The sequence below is a fragment of the Penicillium psychrofluorescens genome, assembly GCF_964197705.1.
Source record: "Penicillium psychrofluorescens genome assembly, chromosome: 1".
In the NCBI taxonomy this organism is placed as follows: Eukaryota; Fungi; Ascomycota; class Eurotiomycetes; order Eurotiales; family Aspergillaceae; genus Penicillium; species Penicillium psychrofluorescens.
Window position 1 is genome coordinate 2,718,320 of NC_133439.1, and position 19,175 is coordinate 2,737,494.

Here is a 19,175-nt window from a genome sequence, read left to right on the forward strand (position 1 = left end):
GGGAAAAAGTGGGTTGCCAGGTTGACTTTCATTTTTCCAAAGGGCCAGGCGAAAAGAAGAGACACGGCGCGGTAGTCACAAAAGGCAAGGCATGTAGAGAGAAAAGAAGTCCCTGGACAGCAACCAAGGACAGCAGAGAGGACTTGTTTGCTGGGACCAGTCGTTTCAAAATCACAGGAGAATTTTGTCCATTTTTCGGGGAGGATGGATGCCTCATTCAGCTTTAGAGAAGGCATTTGTAGCGCATGAGGAGGATATCTGAGAGGAAGAGAGGTAGTACAGGGAAACAAGATGGATGAAGAAGGGAGGAAAGATTTCTCATTACGGACAACATGGTGGAAGAGAACATTGAAAGACGATAAAGAATGATATGGTTGTGTTGGCTACCACTCAAACTCGCCTTGGCCTTTGTGGAAGACATATCTGAACCCGATGTTAGTATAGTTGTAATGACAAAAAAAAAATGAAAGGAAAGACTCACTCCTTGCCGCCCGACGTCAAGATGCCGTCTTTCAATGTGCACTTCCACTTATTCTTGACCCGTTGGACCTTGTCGTACGTGCACAGCATGACCTGTCCATCTGGCTCGTCGTCGTCCTGTTCTCCGGCAACGAGATCGTCCGGGTCATCCAGATCCGAGTTGATAGCGTCTTCGTCTGCCTCTTCCTTGACCTCGCCGTCTGCGCCGTCAAACTGTCCTGGAATGCTTGGAGTCACTGACTCATCGGCTGGCATGTTTGCAGCCAGAGCGCGGCGAGCCGCACGAGAAGAGGACTCGGGCTCGTGTTCATCCAAGGGACGAAGAAGACCACCGGCCTCCATTTCGAGCATTCGCTGCTTCAACTGTGTACGGAGAATACGATCTCCTTGTCCGTTCTGTGCCGCGGCTGCCTCTCGCCGGCGAGCGACCTCCGCTTTCCAGTCTGCCAGTGCATCATCTGCGCCGTCGGTCTGTCCCATATTGGGCTGCGTGGTTGCGGGATAGCCCGGTTCCGTTTTGATCGCGGGCATCTGTCCATTGGCGGCATATTGAGCATGCGGGTGCATCTGGGCCGGCATGCCCATCGGACCCGGGTGATGGTTCTGCATTTGATTCACAGAAGTCGCTGCTGCGGCACCGTACTTTTGCTGGATTTGGTGGACGGCGCGGTCACGAGCCGACTGCGGGTTGAGGGTGTGCGCGGGCATTGGGTTGTTCATGTGAGGAGGCAGACCGACCTGGCCGTTGGATCCCGGCTCAGTCTTGATGCGGGGCATCTGGGCCATATTCGCGGCAGCCGCGGGAGCCGACACGGGCGGGAGTGACACCGGGACATGTTGTTGTACCTGGGGAGGATTTGGGCGAGGAGCGTTGGACGGTACAGTAGCCGTGGCAGGGAGGACGGAGTTTTGGGACTGAGGAGGAGCGGGCTGGGGTGGAGGAGGATCCCAAGGGAAGTGGGCGACGTTGACCGAAGAGAGCTTATTTTGCCAGGTCTAGTTTCGGAGGGTTAGCAAAAAGCCAAATATCACGATAAAAAGTGGTTAGGTGAGATAATCGGCAGGGGGGGGTTGAGACGGCGCTTGGCGGGCCAACAGTATAAAGAGGCTGTGCACCAGGCCCATCGCACCCATAAGCAGCCGCTTCCCGCACCCCTCCGACGGCCCCCCGCTTTGGGTGATTCCATCCCCAGATCCACGACAGAAACACTTAGAAGGGAAAGAAAAGATGTTCTGCTTACCTCTTTCAGATCATGCAGTGTCTGCTGATCGACACCACTCTCCTCAAAATCGACTTGGGAAGCATCGCAGACTTCCTGAATGACGCGTTCGAACACAGGTCCCTATGTGAACCCATCTAGTCAGCCAATATCTTACAACATCTCGTGACCGAGGGAAGGTAGAACATCCCCCAGAGCGAGAAGGGCAGGAAGCATGGAGGGAAGCTTTCCGGCCAGACCGGGTAGGGTAGGTTGTCGCGAGACCGGACTTACCACTTGAGTGTTGGACATGATGACGGGATGGACCACACAGAGCAGCGCGGGGGTGCTTCTGGAGACCGAAGTGAATGATCTTGGAAGGCCTGATAGTTCTGCAGGCTCGGTTCGAGGCGTGAAGGGAGGCCTTCCGAACGAACAAGCCGGAGTGCAGGTGGATCGGCACCTCACGTATGACGCAACAGCAAACCACTGGTCTGCGAAGACTCTCAATGATAGGTGTCAATGAAATGAGAAAAACACACGGATGGAACTAAGAGAAAAACAAGCGATGGGCGGCCGGGGAAGGATGTGGCCGATGAGTTGAAGAGGGACAGTTGCGTGACTGCGGTCGAAGTGGAAGGGCTGCGACCGGGGCTTAGTCAGCGATTGCCAAGGTCAAGTATAAACTCACTAACGAGACCCGGCGAAGAGAGGGTTAATAGATAGCGAGAATGAAATAAAGAAATAGAAGAATAGTAGAAAGAATGGTATTTGTACAACCAGCTTACGGAAAAACTAGGTACAATGAACAACTCCCTCAACTCCAGCCAAACAATATTAAAACCAAAATAATTAGTAGTCCTTTCCAAAAGGCTCCATGCATGTCGGACGACATCTACCGAATGGTCATGGACTTGGTCATCTGGGCCTTACTGCCCACACCTCCCTCCCGAGCAGCCGAGGCACTGGTGCCGGCCTTGCGCTCAAACACCTTCCAGAACTTCAAGCTCTCATCCGCGGCGGCAGTGGCCAGCATCTGGCCATCAGGGCTAAGGCTGCTGTGCAGGACACGAGTCTCGTGGGCGGGGATCTCGACGTTGCGCACCAGGGTCGGGTAGCTCCAGATGCTGAGCGAGTTGTCCGGGAAGCCGCTGGAGCTGACGATCTCGCGGTAGTGGTTGCTCCACCGCAGGCTAGTCACCTGGGAGCCGGTGTCGATGCTGTTGGTGCGGGCACCGGTGGTGGTGTTCCAGAAGTGGATATGACGATCGTAGGAGCCACCGCCGGTGGCGAGCAGGTTCAATTGCCAGGGGCACCAGCTGAGGGCCTTGACGGCGGCACGGTGGTTGGTCTTGGTGAACTTGGGGGCAGAGAGGGAGCGAGCATCCCAGATGTTGACAAGGTTGTCATTTCCACCAGTAGCGAGCTGGGCTCCGTCGGAGCGCCATTCCAGACCGCAGACCTCGGAGGTGTGAGAGACGAGCTCGGCAACCTTGTGGTCGGCAATGCGCACATCGTGGTTGAACACGAGGCCGCTGCGGGCGCCAGTGGACAGTGTGTGCTTGTTCCAGCCCATGACACCAACGCGAGAGTCATGGCCGTACATGCTGCGGAGCTTGGTACCCTCCTCAACGTCCCAGATCTGGACCTCACCGGTTCCAAGACCAACACCCACATAGGCACCGTCGCCGCTCCACTTGACACTGCTGATGTAGGTGTCGGGGGAAGTCTCAAGCAGAGAGCTCACGGTACCAGACTCGGCAGACCAGACGTAGACATTTCGCTCCAGACCAATAGCGACCTGGTTTCCAGAGCTCCAGTCGAGAAGGTTCAGGTAGTAGTCATCCACAAGGCCGGGAGCATCAAGAACTCGCTCGGGGGCAGTTTGCACCCGACGACGGAACTGCGTAGCCGAAGACTTGGCGGGCTTGAGGGGCCGGTTGTACTGAGCACGCAGATCAATCGGCTTGGATGACTCTGGAGGTGCAGGCTTGTAGGCAAGAATGCGAGTGTTTAAGCTCACGCCACAGGCATTGGCCAGCGATGACTCGTAGGCAACGGCATCGGGAGCGGGCCGAGAATAAGCCGATGATGGCTCATTGTCATCCAGACCCATGTTCTCCAGGGCTGCAGTGAGATCCTCGTCGGAACCACGGCCACCAATGTCAAAGGCGCTGGCTGCGCTAGTCAGCACAGAAGACCCCTCGCTACCACTGGTCTTGGGGCGCTGGTTCTCGTCCGGCTTTGCAGTGCCATGGGTGGCCAGACCTTCGCTGGCGGTGCGGTTGGGAATAAACCGATCACCAGCGTTGTGAGAAATGCGCACCGTTGTCTTGCTGGGTCTTGCCCGGGTGGGGAGCTCCCGGCGTGTGCGCTCCTTGGAGGGGGATTGTGTGCAAGAGGCGCCAGTCCCAGTCAGAGTCCAGTCGGAAACCCCTAGCTCGAGGTGCTTTGGCGACTTGCGAGTCCGGGCGATGTTTGACTTGGGGGAATCACGGTATGTCCGCGAGGTCTTGGAGACCGACTTGGCAAAGTAGGAAGACAAGTCCCCCCCATAAACGGACTGCCCAGATGTGCTCCGTCCTGCATCAGCCTGACGAGGAGGAGTAAAGGGCGAAGCGTGACGAGGCGAGGGTGTCAACGGCATGCGACCGCCAGCAGTCTTGGAGGAGAAAAGGCCACGATGGCTTTTCACAGGGGTGGAAATCGATGCAGTTGCCATATTGACAGATACTGCTCGACTATAGGGTGACGCTCACGAGGCACAGAAGTACATGCGATAGGAAGACGCAATGCAAAACAAGAATGCAGGCAGTGATCGATGAGAGTATAGAAGATGTAGGGAATAATGGAGAATAGAGAAGAAGAGAATACAGGGTCAGAGGAAGGTCAGAGGAGGGGGCGAAGGCGAATAAATAGAGAGTATAGAGGTGAAGCTTCTCCCGGGCAACGGTTACCGTGAGCACCAACCACGCTAAGCCCGACCGGGCAATGGTATGTCAGCAACGCCGGTCCCGCCTCTTACGCCTTTTCTCGTTCAGGATTTTCGCCATGACGAAACCAGACGGGGATGTTCGCTTTGTGAGCCTCACCTTACTATGTGGGGGTGTCCCGTCCATCTTTTTCAACACTGATTGATGGCGCACTCTTCCTCTACATCCTCTCCTGCCACCCCCCTCCGCAACACTTTACCCTTCTCGCAGGTCCACTCCGACCCACTCGCAGGACTATCTTCTGCCCGAGCGGGATCTTCCACCACTGCCTCCATCCCCTCTGGCTGGAGCCCCTCGATGGCCTCTCGGATGGAACAAGACGCATACCTGATGCCGGCCAGCCCGGCTGGTGGTCGCCGGGCCAGCGCGGACTATCGCCCGAGCATCAGGAAGGCCCTGGGTCACGTTCCCGCATGCCTGGTGAATGCCTCAGTAACGTACTGCAGCAATGATCAGATCTATGCCTTTGGAGGGTTCGATCAGTACACTGACGAAGGTTGGTATCCGGTCTGTCTATTGCGGGTAACGATCCGCTGCTAATGAGCATCCTTTACATAGTCTACAACCACGTTCTCAAATTGGACTTGAACGCTCTGCGATGGGAACTGGTCGACAATTATGGCGACATTCCCGGAGTACGAATGGGTAGCCCTGCCCCACTCTTTTAGCATTCAATCGATAGAACTGACTCTATGTTTGTTCGCCAGGTCATACGGCCACGCTGTACCAAGGTGACAAACTGATCGTGTTCGGAGGAGAAAATGAGCATCGCGAATACCTCTCCGACGTGGTCATCCTCGACCTCAACACATCCACTTGGGCCCAGCCGGAAATTCGTGGATCCATCCCTCGGGGACGGGCACGCCATGCAGCGGTGATCCACGACGACAAGCTGTTCATCGTGGGCGGAGTGACTGGCGAGAACAATGTCATCTTGGACGACCTGACCTATCTGGATCTGACAACTTGGACCTGGTCTCGGACATGGAGTTTCACCGCGCGATTTGACCACACCGCGTGGGTTTGGGGCAATCGCCTCTGGATTTTTGGCGGGCTGGGACCGAACATGGAGCGGACAACCGATATCTACTGGCTCGACCTCAAAGGATCTCCGTCTCTTTCTGGAATCAACAGTTCCCAAGGTACCGTGGACTCCTTCGACGCAGCGAACAACGTTACTCATAGCCCAGGCTCCCTTTCTAGTCCATCACAATCATTGACCGGCCGCGCGGGAAGCTATGCCGCCAATTCTGGCAGCGTTCAAGTGCGCAGTCTTGGTCGCCGCAAGCCCATTGCTCCCGGATCCATCTCATGTCTTCGATTCCAGTCTGGTCCTCATGTACCGGCCCTGTTCTCAGGTACCCACTTCCAGTCCTATGCATCCGGGGTTCTGCTTGATTTGATCACCCCGTCGGAAACCGTCCGGTCGCATGACTGCAACCTGTCGGCTTTGGAACTTAATTCCCTGCGGTGGCAGAGACTGGCCGATGGTCAGGAGATCTTCCGGCCCGGTTACCGTTGGCACTATTGTACCATTAATGAGAGTGGGACCAAGGCGTGGTTGCTAGGATGCAGCCTTGACATTGGGAACGCGCCCGGGGGCGGCGATGATAATCACATGAGCGAGGTACTTTCCATCGACCTGGAGAAGTACGGACTGCTAGGCAACGACTTGTCCGCAGAAGCCCCTGAAAAGGATGCCTCTTGGCAATCCGATCCCTCCGGATCCTCCTCAATATCTGGGCTGGGAGCAGACCTCTCTGCTGTCTTCGATCAACCTCCCCAGGCAGGAAGCGGCACTGATTTTGTCATCACTGCCGTCCGCGATGATCATGACGGTTTCTGTTCGGATGATATAGCGGATCCCCCGTCCCCCTCCCCATCTCGTGCTCAGCCGACCTTCGTCGAGCCTGGTCCCTCCACATCTGCCCCCATCCATGTCCACAAGATCATCCTGCAGCTGCGCTGGCCGCACTTCAAACGGCTGTATTCCGCGCAGATGGCGGAGTATCACACGAAGCGGATGCACATCCCGGAAACATACTCGGTTGTGCGCGCCTTCTTGTACTACCTCTACACAGACAGCATTGCCGGACACCCTGAATACTGCTCCGATGTCGTCGACGTGGCTGGGATGCTGGTCATGGCTAACCTCTACGACATGCCGAAACTGCGCCTGCTGTGTGTCAACCGACTGAGTCGCGAGATCGACGTTGAGAATGCCGCGATTGTCTGGGAGCGCGCAGGACGGACGAATGAGCAGTGGCTAATGCGCCGAGCCGCACAATTCTGTCTGACCCACTGGGGCCGTGTGGTACGGACGGATGGCTTCAAGTCCCTGAGCCACCAGAGCTTGATCCAATTGTGCGAGGTGGTGGACATGGAGGGCCGCATCATTGCGGGCCCAGAACTCGAGATGGAGGAGGGTCTGGGAGACCGAGATGTGAAACCCTCGCAGTTACGTTTGGGGTCTGCGACGGATGACCTGGACGAGTTGGACGACGAAGAAGGAATGGAACTTTCATGAATCGACGAATTGATCACGCATAGGACGGAGTTGGACCAGGCTGGGGCGTCTTGGCAGAAATTACAAAACATCTTAGAGCTAACTATGGGCTGTTACTTTTTTCATCTTTGCAGTTTGTCATTATCATGTAGAATGCAGTATTCTTGTCCGTATCCTTTTCCGTATCGGTTCGGAATCCGGCCCGTCCAGAGCGTATCCCCGCCCGCCTGTGCCACTAGACCCATCTGGTCAAGTCCGCGCTGGTGGAGTCGCGCGACGCTCTCGACGCGGCGTCTGCTCCGGATCGCGGAGAGACGTCCTGTCACGATCAGGAAGCTCTCAAATATGCTCATCAACTCAGCCCTAAGGGGCACTGGTCGTTCCACAAAAGGATAGGAGACAATGTAAATATAAATAATCGCGAAGCGCTGCAAACATGTTTCGTATCTACAGTGAAGCGTTGCTTGATCCTCACCATGGGCTCCATACCCCAATCTAGTCTTCCGTCTGACTTTGTCTGGGGTTTTGCGACAGCTAGTTACCAGATTGAAGGCGCCGCGAATGAAGACGGTCGCCTGCCTTCTATCTGGGATACATTCTCAAAAATCCCCGGCAAGGTCGCAGGCGGCGGGACCGGCGAGGTGGCCTGCGATTCGTACCATCGCACTCATGAGGACATTGCGCTGTTGAAGACTTGCGGTGCGAAGGCGTATCGGTTTTCACTGTCATGGTATATTTCCGCTCCGGCTTTGGTTAATTGGAAATAAAAGACCATCGCTGATTCGGGGTTAACAATCAGGTCGCGAATCATCCCCCTCGGCGGCCGCAACGACCCCGTGAACGAGATAGGCCTGCAACATTACCAGATCTTCATCGATGACTTGATCGCAGCCGGGATCACGCCGATGGTCACACTTTACCACTGGGATCTTCCCAACGAGCTAGAGAAGCGCTACGGCGGCCTCCGGAACAAGGCCGAATTCGTTGCTGATTATGCGCACTTCGCACGCGTGGTGTTCGAAGCTTTCGGCTCGAAAGTCAAACAATGGATTACCTTCAACGAGCCCTGGTGTAGCAGTGTGCTCGGGTATAACCTTGGCGCTCACGCGCCCGGCCGGACGAGTGATCGATCCAAGAACCCTGTCGGTGATGGCTCGACTGAGCCATGGATTGTCGGGCATAATATCCTGGTTGCGCATGGGGCTGCTGTGAAGATATATCGGGATGAGTTCAAGGCGCGGGATGGTGGTGAGATTGGCATTACGCTGAATGGTAGGTAGAAAGGACTTCTTCTGCTTGACAGCTGCGACTAACCGACGCATGATACATAAAGGCGACTGGGCCGAGCCTTGGGATCCTGAGAACCCAGCCGACGTGGAAGCTTGCGACCGCAAGATCGAGTTCGCCATCTCCTGGTTCGCCGATCCCATCTATCACGGCAAATATCCGGACAGCATGATCCGGCAACTCGGCTCCCGCCTGCCGACCTGGACGCCTGAGGAACTAGCCCTCGTGCACGGCAGCAACGACTTTTACGGAATGAACCACTACTGCGCGAACTACATCCGCGCCGGAACGGGGGAGCCCGATCCCACCGATGTGGCGGGGAACCTGGAGCTGCTGCTCGAGGACAAGAATGGGCACAGCATCGGGCCCATCACGCAGTCACCGTGGCTGCGGCCGTGTGCCATTGGATTCCGCAAGCTGCTCAAGTGGCTCAGTGACCGTTACGGATACCCTAAGATCTATGTCACGGAAAACGGGACGAGTATCCTCGGCGAAAACGATTTGCCAATGGACCAGTTGCTCGAGGATGATTTCCGCGTGAAGTATTTTAGGGATTATATCGGAGCCATGGCTGATGCTTATACTCTGGACGGAGTCAATGTGCGGGCATATATGGCGTGGAGTTTGATGGAGTATGTTTATTTTTTTACTCTTGGATTTTACAGACTGCGCGGCTGACCATGTATTCAAATAGTAACTTCGAATGGGCCGAGGGCTATGAGACTCGCTTTGGCGTCACGTATATCGACTACGAGCAAAACCAGAAGAGGGTTCCCAAGAAGAGCGCCAAGGTCATTGGGCAGATTTTTGATAGGCTGATTGAGAAGGTCTGAGACATTCGGCGGCGTCAAATTTGGGTAACGTCATTTTACGAATATGCAGGCTACTGAATGAATTTGGCAGTACCAAAATATATGATCCATTTGTAAATTCATGCCCTGAAAACAACAACAGCCTCCCTAGCATGGCTCTTCAATGGTTGAACAGAGTCCTCCAGGACAGATTCCTGACCTGAATCCCTCCATATAATCCATTGAAAAGCTGGATCACCCGAACTCCTTCGTAATAACACTCAAAGCAACTTCGCACAGTTCAAGAGGTCAAGGTTGATCAGTCCACCCTAAATGACAGTTAGTTTCCGGCACGCATGCCATAAAAAGGGAAGCAGTATTACCGCGGAGGTGCCAGTCTTGCAGCAATAAGCATCAGCAGCGCAGTCATCGCCGATGACCTGAACAAGGCAGCCGGCCTGGCCGTCACAGCAGACTTGCTTATTGCCCGAGGAGCTGCATGAGTCGGCAGACATCGGCGAGGTCAGCGTGGTGGCTGCCACGAAAGGGATAGCAAGAAGAGCCAGAATGTAGTGCATGTTGGCGGGATAGTGGTAAATTTGAGGTAAAAATTGGTTTGATATGATAGCAGCTGTAGTGTACTTGGATAGAGAGAAAAAATCCGGACGAGACCGAAGGAGCTCTTTATAGCTAGGCGGAAATCAACTCCTATCTCCTACGTAGCGGCATCCCCAAATAACTCTTCGGCTGAGGAATGTTGATCTGTGTGCTATGTGACGATCATTATGGAGGATGACGTTGCGCTGAGCAAATTGACCGCAGCCTTCTTGAAGGAGAATTCCTGTTGCCTCTATCTAGAGCTATGACTTGATCTAAATCCGTGACTGATCAGCCGGTCGAGGTGGCTTGTGCCCTGTTTTCACCGGGTGTTGATTTCATAGGTCAGTTCCATGCCCGTACATAATAAGTAAGGTATGCAGGTAGGTCCCGGATGACTCTGGCTTCGGTGACGAGGGAGAATTCTTTAACTTTGCACGCGTAGAATTAATTTCCGCTACACGCTAGATGGGGCAAATGGTAGGAATTCTCGCACAGTTGACCATTCCATGTGGTAGCTGCTTTTTGACTTATTGTAGGAGAATTTGTCATTGATCCAAGCTTAATTAACACCTTCGTGAAAAGCAACATGCCTCCTCTCAGAGTCTGTAGGCTCTGTGTCTCTCACGATACCCTTGTAATCACTCACAGTGCCTCTTTCTGATATTCCGTGGGCATCGCGGACAGAGTCAAGCCATACTCCTGATATATCACCTGAATGCCCTCCGTGGTACAATATCCCTCTCCCATTCTTTCTGTGGCTCGTGTGTCGCTCGTGACACCTGCAACCATGCGCCTCCGGTTAAAAGAATACCGTACCCCTCGCTCTTCCGTAGCTGGAGGACGCAGGAATTCGCTCGGAGGACCCTGCTTGCTAAGTCCGGTGTCTCTAAACCATCCTAATTTTTCCAAAACAAAAGCCGAATTCCTCTCTAAGCTGAAAGACCCTAGCTTCGTAAGGGAGGTTTAGGCTTGTTTTTGGAAAAATTAGGGTGATTTAGGGAAGTTTTATGATCTCTGGGTACGCTCAACTTTGGAGGCTTTTGGAGGGCCAGGGTACGCTCAGCTAATTCCTGGGTACGCTCAACTGGGTGCCCCGTAGGGGAAATTCAAAAAATGAAGATGAAAATTAATAACCAGGGTACGCTAAGCGAATTCCTGGGTACGCTCAGCTGGACCCCCGTCAGGTAGTTGCTCTCCTATACTCCAATAAATGCCTGCTTTATCAGGCATCAATATTGATCGTCCAGTGGAGTTGACGGGGCACGATCCTCACTTTGCAACGTTTGCCGTGCTGCTCTCCCCGCACAGCCGGGAACTCATGCATCGGTAACACGGGGAGAGAGGAATCCGACATGACCCTGGACCAGCCAACTCTTTCAACCAGCCGGCGCATCGGGGCTTCCAAGTCACGGTCCGGATGCAAAACCTGCAAGTAAGCCTATATCGGATGGCCCCAAGATCTCTTCTTCTCGCAAAACTTAACCCGAACACAGAATCCGGAGAGTCAAATGTGGAGAGGAAAAGCCAGTCTGTCTCCGCTGCTCAGCCACTGGACGCAAATGCGAGTATGACGGCGGAGACACAACTCCTCCCTCGGCTCTCTCGACTCAGTCCTCGCTGATTGTGGCCCGCACTCTATCTTTGTCTCCAGATTCAGGACGGCGGGAGCGTCGCGCCTTTGAGTACTATTTCCAGCATGCGGCGCAGTTTCTTTCCGGTGGAATGGACGTGGATTTTTGGACTAGCGTGGTCCCCCAAATCTGCCGCAGCGAGCCTGCTGTGTGGGACGCGATGATCTCCATCAGCGCCCTGTTCGAAAGCCCAGAACAGTGCCCAGATTTCACTTTTCTGAGGCAGCAACAGAGCCCCCCTCTAACACTCGCTCAGAATCAGAAAGATGCCTTGATGTGGTACTCGCGTTCAATGTCTAGCATTCACGAGCAGATTGAGCGCGGCACTGCAGATCCCTACATCGCCCTGATTAGCTGTATACTATTTATCAGCGTGGAGATCGTCCAAGGGCGTTTGGAGGAAGCTCTCCAGCTCTACTGGCAGGGCGTAAGTCTCATTAGGGACCTACGGACCAATGCTCATTTTGCAGCATCTGCTTCCAAGGCCGCGCTCCTTGAAAACACTATCATTCCTCTATTTATGCGTCTGAACACCATTGCGCTCACTATTTCTGGAACCCCAGCCAGCGAGATTCTCACATTTGCAGACAGCCACATGAGCCAGGGATTCACTTCTCTCGACTCGGCTCGGCTAGCCATTATCGCTCTCTCTGCAGAAGTAATGCTCTTCGAGCGCGAGACATATTTGCATCTCATGGCTGTTGCTGGTGACTCTCGAGTACACCCTGAATTTCTTACTAGACAACAAAATCTCCAAGCTCGTCTCGATCACTGGCTCCGCGCATACACCAACTTGATTGAGACCCTCCGTCGCGAACCTGCAACACCACCGAGGTCATCCACTACCAGCGAACCCCTTCTTCTCATATATCATGCTGCTGCATCTATATTCGTGTCAACTTGCTTGACATGCAGTCCTCTCAGCTACGATGTCCATCTACCCACTTTTCAAATGATCGTCGAGCAGGCCGATCTCATTCTCAGCAACTCGGTGGGTCCCGATGGCGCTCAGCCTCCTTTTACGTTTGAAATGGGGGTTGGTCTTCCACTGTACATAACCGCATTACGGTGCCGTGATCCGATCATCCGTCGGAGAGCATTACATCTGCTGCGCCAATCGCCCAAGGTGCAGTCTTTCTTCAAGTGCACGCCAGTTGCACTGTTGGCAGAGGCCATTATGAACCTGGAAGAGGGATACAGTGCGTCACTACGCACTACATGCTCAACAGACTATGAGAATAATTCGGCATCGCTAGCAAGTCATATTCCGGAGGAGGCTCGTATTATCACTGCTGGTGTCTTTAAACCGCAAAATGGTCCCCCAGATGGATTTCCCGCCGATGAATTCGCAGAATGGCTCGAGGGTGAATTTCGAACCTGGAATCGGAATCCGGATCAACTTGTCTTGAGATTTTGCAGGGGCCAGCACTACCCAGAGCACGACACATGGCGCTTGACTTGGACAAATGTGCCCATCTTGTAGTAAACTGAGCCAAGTTCATAGAGGAAAGTCATTTCACGAACGGGTTCATTAAAACTATGACTCGCGCGCAAAATGGACATTCGCCCACCGGTGACATTGCCGAGATGATAGCTCTGCATACTGCGAAGAAATTATCAGCTTGCGTGATCGGACGTCGATTGATAGCAGGCGATTCGGGTCCGCCGATGAGCAACGGCCCGGTGAAGAATAGAATGATCCTTGAACTACTAACATTGAAGTCTATACAGTTTAAACTTGTATACGAAATTCAGTATAATCAGTTCTTAAGTTCAGATCCATCTGTAACCCGATACATAGATCGTGGCGGTCCCCACTCTAGGGCTTAGTAACCTGTATGGCAAGCCCTGGAATAGACCAGCGGACTTTTGTCCGCTAACGATCACCGGTCCACATCGGTCCCAGCCGGGGAAAGTGAGCCGGCGAGAAGCTGCTATAAGACTTGCGCAGACATCTCAGCTCTGTCTTGAAACTCACGTCATCCCAGAAAGCATCCAATCAACAAAAAGTAGGTGCGCACACACTCCATTAGCGACTAACAAGTCGAAAATAGACGGCTAACAAGTATACCAGCAAAAATGGCACAACAAGCAGACAAGTTCACCCTGCTTGACGCAAGCATCTCGGAGCTCCAAACGGCGCTCTCCTCAGGATGGCTAAGCAGCGTCGACTTAGTATCGCGCTACCTACGCCGCATCAGCGTCTACGACGCCAACGGACCAAAGCTCAGCGCCATCCCGATCCTCAACCCAAATGTCTTTGATGAGGCGGCCGCTTCAGACGCCAGGCGCGCAGCGGGTCTTCCGCCGCGTCTGCTGGAAGGCATCCCCTACCTTGTCAAAGATAATATCAAGGTAAAGGGCATGACGGTTGCTAGCGGGTCGCCTGCGTTCGAGAAGCTAGTCGCTACCGAGGATGCGGCGTGTGTGCAGGTCCTGCGGGAAGCCGGCGCGGTGCTTCTGGGACGTACTAATATGCCGGCCATGGCATATGGAGGCATGCAGCGTGGATGCTACGGGCGTGCTGAGAGTCCCTATAACAGCGCATACCTGGCTGCGGCGTACGCATCGGGCTCGTCGAATGGATCCGCCGTCGCGACTGCGTCTAATATGTGTGCCTTCTCTCTCGGCACCGAGACTGTTTCCTCCGGCCGCTCGCCGGCCTCGAATAACGCTGTCGTCGCCTACACGCCCTCAAAGGGCTTGCTTCCGCTACGCGGCGTGTGGCCGCTCTATCCGACGTGCGATGTCTTGGTGCCGCATACCCGCATCATGTCAGATTTGCTTCTCGTCCTCGATGTCCTGGCTACGTCTGATCCCTCACCACGGGGCGACTTCTACAATGAGCAGACAATCGTCCATCTGCCTTCAATCACCACTCTTCGACCACAGTCCTTTTCAACACTGCAAGACACCAACTCCCTCCGCGGTAAGCGCATCGGCGTACCATCAATGTATATCGGAGGCGATGATTCCTCCCTACAGGCCGTGAGCAGAATTTGCACCCGACCCTCTATCACCAAGCTCTGGCAACAGGCCCGACGAGCCCTGGAAGCATGCGGGGCGGAGGTTATCGAGACGGACGATTTCCCGCTGGTGACAACCTACGAATCCAAAGCGATGAACGGCCAGCTCGTCACTATCGCAGATTTACCCGATGGCTGGCCCGCTACAGAACGATGCGAGCTGGTCGCGCACGCATGGGACGACTTCCTAGTCACAAACGCACAATCGGGTCTCGAATCCCTAGCAGACGTTGATCCAGCTACTATCTTCCCACCGGCACCGGGTTCATTGGCAGGAACGCCCGACGCAGCGAATGCATTGAAATGGGACGAGATGGTGCGATATCCGTCTGGCAAGCCTCCATCCATTCATGAGATACCTGGTATCCGGCAGGCTATCCAAGCCCTCGAGAATGCGCGCAAGGTGACCCTGGAGCAATGGATGGACCGGCTCGGTCTGGATGCCGTGGTCTTCCCCGCGAATGGTGATATTGGTGCTGCGAATGCGGATGTGGACGAGATAGCGTCGCGTTTTGCATGGAGCAATGGGGTCAAATACTCGAATGGGAACAGACCCATTCGCCATCTCGGGGTACCGACTATTTCTGTGCCGATGGGCGTCATGGAGGATACGGGGATGCCGGTGAATCTAACGTTTGCGGGCAAGGCGTACGACGATAATAGTCTTCTGCGCTATGGATTTGCGTTTGAGGCTGTTACGAAGAATCGTACTATGCCGCCTCTAGTTCCGGGGCTGGACTCGGACTGTTTTGAGATTGGTGGGAGTCCACGAGGATTGCCAGCACAGAATACTCCGGAGCTGGTGGTGGAGTCCCAGGTGAAGGATATTCATGGGTCTGAAGTTTCTGTGCAGGTGCAAGGGTCTTTGAAGCTGGGTGGTGCTCAGTTAAAGAGGCTTTCGTGCTTCGTTAATGGGAAGCCTGTCCAGGTGGCTGTCGAGGGTGATAGATGGTTCCTTGCCACCTCGTACCCTATCTCCAAACGCGATGCGAGCTGGGAACGCTGGGCCAGCCCTGCGCTGAACCAGACGATTCTGACTATCACGGCGCATACGGATGGTGGCCTTGCAACGGGCAAGTTGATTCTACTTTAATATCCCAACTCCCTTGTATAGTCCTAACATTCCCGTCTGGCGTCTCCAAGAAGAATTGCAAGAGCAATGCCAAGTGTTACGACCAGCAGGAGCACAGCCTGGTGTGCCCTGCTTGAATGTCCAGGCAGCATCACAGATAAGAAGTGGTGGTAACGATATAGGGTAGGATAGGATTTCCATTAAAGGAGCGGGTATACAGAAGACTATTCCATAATTGCCCCGCTGTTCACGATTCCAGTTGGATGTAAATTTCAGATTTTTTTGGGTTCTTCCATTCGTATTTAAAGCTAGCTGCGACCTAAATACCTGGCTATGCCAGTCCTTCATTCAGCTTCGCTGCCCCATTTGCGGTACTTCCTGAAGGTGTCCCATCACCACTGCCCGCTGTGTTTCCCATACTTTGGCTGTCGATGATGTGGCCACTCTCTAGCCCATTCGCATTGAGGCTGAGGTGGCTCCTCTCGCCTTCAAAAAACAAGGCATAGGCCTCTTCGCCATGGACTGCGTCATCACCAACAAGCAGTTGTTGCTCATTCATACGCAACGGGATGCGTAAGACATATTGGATGAAAACGCAGATCAACGTCGTCATGAACATATTGAGGCCAATGATGAATAGGGCACCCACAATCTGCAGCCATACCTGTCGCCCATTACCTGCGATCGCGCCACCGGGATTTGTAAGACCAAACGCGGCACATCCATCAACAGTAGCAAAGATACCGGTGAGGAATCCGCCTAGGAATCCAGCGACCATATGTGTATGAACAACTCCCACTGAAACAGAAAAAGGGTCAGCTCGGTCGAACATGCATGGGAATTTCAGCTCTGGGGCTACTTACTAACGTCATCAACCTTCTTCACCCATTTCATTCTCCCTAGGATGTTCATCGATATCCAAGGAATGGAGCCTGAGCAAACTCCAATAATGACAGCTCCCCAACCTGCGACGAAGCCAGCAGCGGGAGTGATTGCCACAAGACCAGTGATTTCGCCTTGAACGGCACCTATGACGGATGGCTTCTTGAAAAAGATAAAGTCCAGGGTCGTCCAAATGAGCAGACTCATGGCGGTACAGATATTGGTGTTGAGAACGGCAACGCCGGCGTCGGGACTAGCCGCATATGGATCACCTCCATTGAAACCATTCCAGCATACCCAGAGGATGCCCGCACCGACGAGCATGAGAAGAATGTTGTTGGGGAAGAAGGAGTCCTTATCGCGTTGCAAGCGTGGACCAACCCAGTATGCAGCGGTAAACCCTATTAATCAAACGTGGTGTTAGAAAATCTTTACTTTGAAGGTGTTCATATCTGTTTCCTGGCTTACCAGCAGTACCAGAGCTCAAATGGATGACATATCCGCCCGAATAATCTAGGACGCCCATCTTGCTGAGAAAGCCCCCGCCCCAAAGACTGCAAGAGTCATCAGTTAATACACTTCGTACGCCATATCTTGTGCTAGACGACAAACCTAAATGCTCCAACGGTATAGCTCAGTGTGATCCAGAGGGGCACAAACACCATCCATGCCAAAAGATTGATTCGCCCTAGCAGAGATCCGCCCAGGATAATAACGGTGATAGCCGCGAAGACGAACTGGAAGTAGATCATAGTCGACAAGTTGAAATTGGTTGTGATATCGGCGGCTGGCAAGGTCGCTTGTGCTAGGTTTTGTTGCATGGTTAAAACGGGACCGGGCGTGCCAACCAAGGGGAATTTGCCCCATTGCTCGCCGAAAGCCATCTTGTATGCCCAAATAACCCAGCACACGAGTGTAGCGGAGAAAGCGTAGAAGACCTGACCTTGGTCAGAATAGTGTTATCAATTAAATATTGTTGAGTAACGAGTGTACCATGAACGCGGAATTAATGGCCCACTTCCTATATAAATTGAAAATCATTAGCTCGTGAGAGTGAAGTATTGCACCAGAAAACCTACTTCTTAACGAAACCCGCATAGAGAATCGCAAGCCCTGGAATTGACTGAAGAGCAACTAGCGTACCAGCCGTTAACTGCCAAGCCTGATCTCCCTTGTTGAGCCAGCTGTATGATGATCAATAAAGTCCCATAGAAGTACTTATACTCCACGCCGGTCAAAACTTACTCTGGCGCTGGATTGGTCAACGCCGTGGCAGACATTGCTGAGGAACAGAGAGAGGTTGATCCAGATGTGAGATATGGAGAACCGGCGTGTAGTGCACGCGGATGGAATGCGCATCCACCGGCGTCGGTCGTATGTATAAATACAGGAAAGCTGGCGGAGCGACGGGGAAATTCTTAGCCCTGCTCAAACCTCTCACACGATCTAGATTGGACCATGAACTTGCTTTTATTTAGTCATATGGCATTCTAGATTCGGCAGGCATATCCTCGGGAGTTTGCATCGTCTTGATCACTCCGCAAGCCACTCATGGCCAGTCCATCTCCATCATGCCATCCGAAACAAACGGAGTGCGAGAGATAAGACGAAATCCGGTCTGCAGAGCCAATAGAACCGGTACCCCCTGCCGATCCTGATATCAGGAAGCACACTATGACAGCTGGAAATTCCGAGCCACAGCATGGTGATTCGTCCAGAGTGGTGCTATCTCTGTTAACACGGTGCTATTTTAGGTTTCCAACAAGCCTTATCAGTCCCACCCCCGCCTCTTCCCTCGCGAGCTGCTCAGAAAGCTTAACCCCCCCAGGTGTGGAGATAAGTCGCTCCGATCCTTCGTGACTGGTTCAAATCGGCCACATAATTCCAAGGGGGCCGACTGATGACGCACATAATCGAGGTGCATTCCTGCAATCGCTTAGTCCTAATTTGCTGCAGCTACGCGATCCAAGCCTAGTCCGCAGCAGATCAATCAGCTTCCGTCGTCTTATCTTCCGTATGTTGGTATTTGGTATATGATTTTCCTTGTTCTCTATGCTATCTCAGCTTCGACGCGCGACAAAGTCGATCAGATGATGGTTATTGAGTGGTATCGTGGCGGAGTCTGCGATCCATGCAACTGTCAAATCGGAAGGATGGCTCCACGCGAAGAAAGTCGCTCATACGTACCAACAAGAAAAATGACGATGGAAGGATGGATTCTAGATAAACAAGGGGGGCGGGGGTCATATTAATCTGGGGTAATGCCAAGCAAAGGTGGGTTTCTTCTTGATCTGTCTTAAGCTGTGTGCACCATAATTCCAACCTGCCAAGAGAGACTAGGTGAATCCACGAGAGGTAAGTACAGGGCCTACCGGCTTGGCAGAACTAAAGAATACTAGATTGTCTAGACCACATTGGAGATTTGCTTGATACTAGCATGGTGCCAGAATGTTGAGATTTTGGAAACGTCATCGCTGGTTCAGGATACAAGGTACCGACTTGGAAGGAGAAATTGGGAGTGAAGACAGACGGAGACTGCTGCCCCATCATATTTATAATGGAGGATATTTGCCTCGAGCCAACATGAGATCTCAATCACGAGCACCGGGTCCTGCAGGGACGCAGGATCGATATATGAGCTTTGGGATTGGTGGCGCGGGCAACATTCGGAGGTAAGTGAAAGTGCTGCTTTTCTTTCATGGACTCTT

General features: G+C 53.3%; 7 protein-coding genes across 7 annotated transcripts; 4 read left to right on the plus strand and 3 right to left on the minus strand.

Annotated features, from left to right (window-relative positions):
- Positions 1-383: 383 nt before the first annotated feature.
- PFLUO_LOCUS1004 (uncharacterized protein) lies at positions 384-1,991 on the minus strand (the record flags this gene model as incomplete). Its single annotated transcript, XM_073778002.1, has 4 exons — positions 384-423; positions 482-1,476; positions 1,722-1,823; positions 1,974-1,991. The coding sequence occupies 4 exons, from the start codon at positions 1,989-1,991 to the stop codon at positions 384-386; spliced, it is 1,155 nt and encodes a 384-aa protein (XP_073635099.1).
- Positions 1,992-2,574: 583 nt separating this feature from the next.
- Positions 2,575-4,401, minus strand: PFLUO_LOCUS1005 (WD repeat-containing protein slp1; the record flags this gene model as incomplete). Its single annotated transcript, XM_073778003.1, has 1 exon — positions 2,575-4,401. The coding sequence occupies one exon, from the start codon at positions 4,399-4,401 to the stop codon at positions 2,575-2,577; it is 1,827 nt and encodes a 608-aa protein (XP_073635100.1).
- A 568-nt stretch (positions 4,402-4,969) lies between these two features.
- Positions 4,970-7,199, plus strand: PFLUO_LOCUS1006 (uncharacterized protein; the record flags this gene model as incomplete). The annotated part of the gene is made up of 3 exons (XM_073778004.1): positions 4,970-5,168; positions 5,231-5,317; positions 5,380-7,199. The coding sequence occupies 3 exons, from the start codon at positions 4,970-4,972 to the stop codon at positions 7,197-7,199; spliced, it is 2,106 nt and encodes a 701-aa protein (XP_073635101.1).
- A 455-nt stretch (positions 7,200-7,654) lies between these two features.
- PFLUO_LOCUS1007 (uncharacterized protein) lies at positions 7,655-9,298 on the plus strand (the record flags this gene model as incomplete). Its single annotated transcript, XM_073778005.1, has 4 exons — positions 7,655-7,908; positions 7,978-8,450; positions 8,512-9,097; positions 9,160-9,298. 4 exons carry the CDS (start codon positions 7,655-7,657, stop codon positions 9,296-9,298), a joined length of 1,452 nt encoding a protein of 483 aa, XP_073635102.1.
- A 2,481-nt stretch (positions 9,299-11,779) lies between these two features.
- PFLUO_LOCUS1008 (uncharacterized protein) lies at positions 11,780-12,970 on the plus strand (the record flags this gene model as incomplete). The annotated part of the gene is made up of 1 exon (XM_073778006.1): positions 11,780-12,970. One exon carries the CDS (start codon positions 11,780-11,782, stop codon positions 12,968-12,970), a length of 1,191 nt encoding a protein of 396 aa, XP_073635103.1.
- A 596-nt stretch (positions 12,971-13,566) lies between these two features.
- PFLUO_LOCUS1009 (uncharacterized protein) lies at positions 13,567-15,606 on the plus strand (the record flags this gene model as incomplete). The annotated part of the gene is made up of 1 exon (XM_073778007.1): positions 13,567-15,606. One exon carries the CDS (start codon positions 13,567-13,569, stop codon positions 15,604-15,606), a length of 2,040 nt encoding a protein of 679 aa, XP_073635104.1.
- A 310-nt stretch (positions 15,607-15,916) lies between these two features.
- On the minus strand, positions 15,917-17,747 carry PFLUO_LOCUS1010 (uncharacterized protein; the record flags this gene model as incomplete). Its single annotated transcript, XM_073778008.1, has 7 exons — positions 15,917-16,383; positions 16,449-16,868; positions 16,936-17,021; positions 17,080-17,405; positions 17,461-17,488; positions 17,547-17,651; positions 17,713-17,747. 7 exons carry the CDS (start codon positions 17,745-17,747, stop codon positions 15,917-15,919), a joined length of 1,467 nt encoding a protein of 488 aa, XP_073635105.1.
- Positions 17,748-19,175: the final 1,428 nt, after the last annotated feature.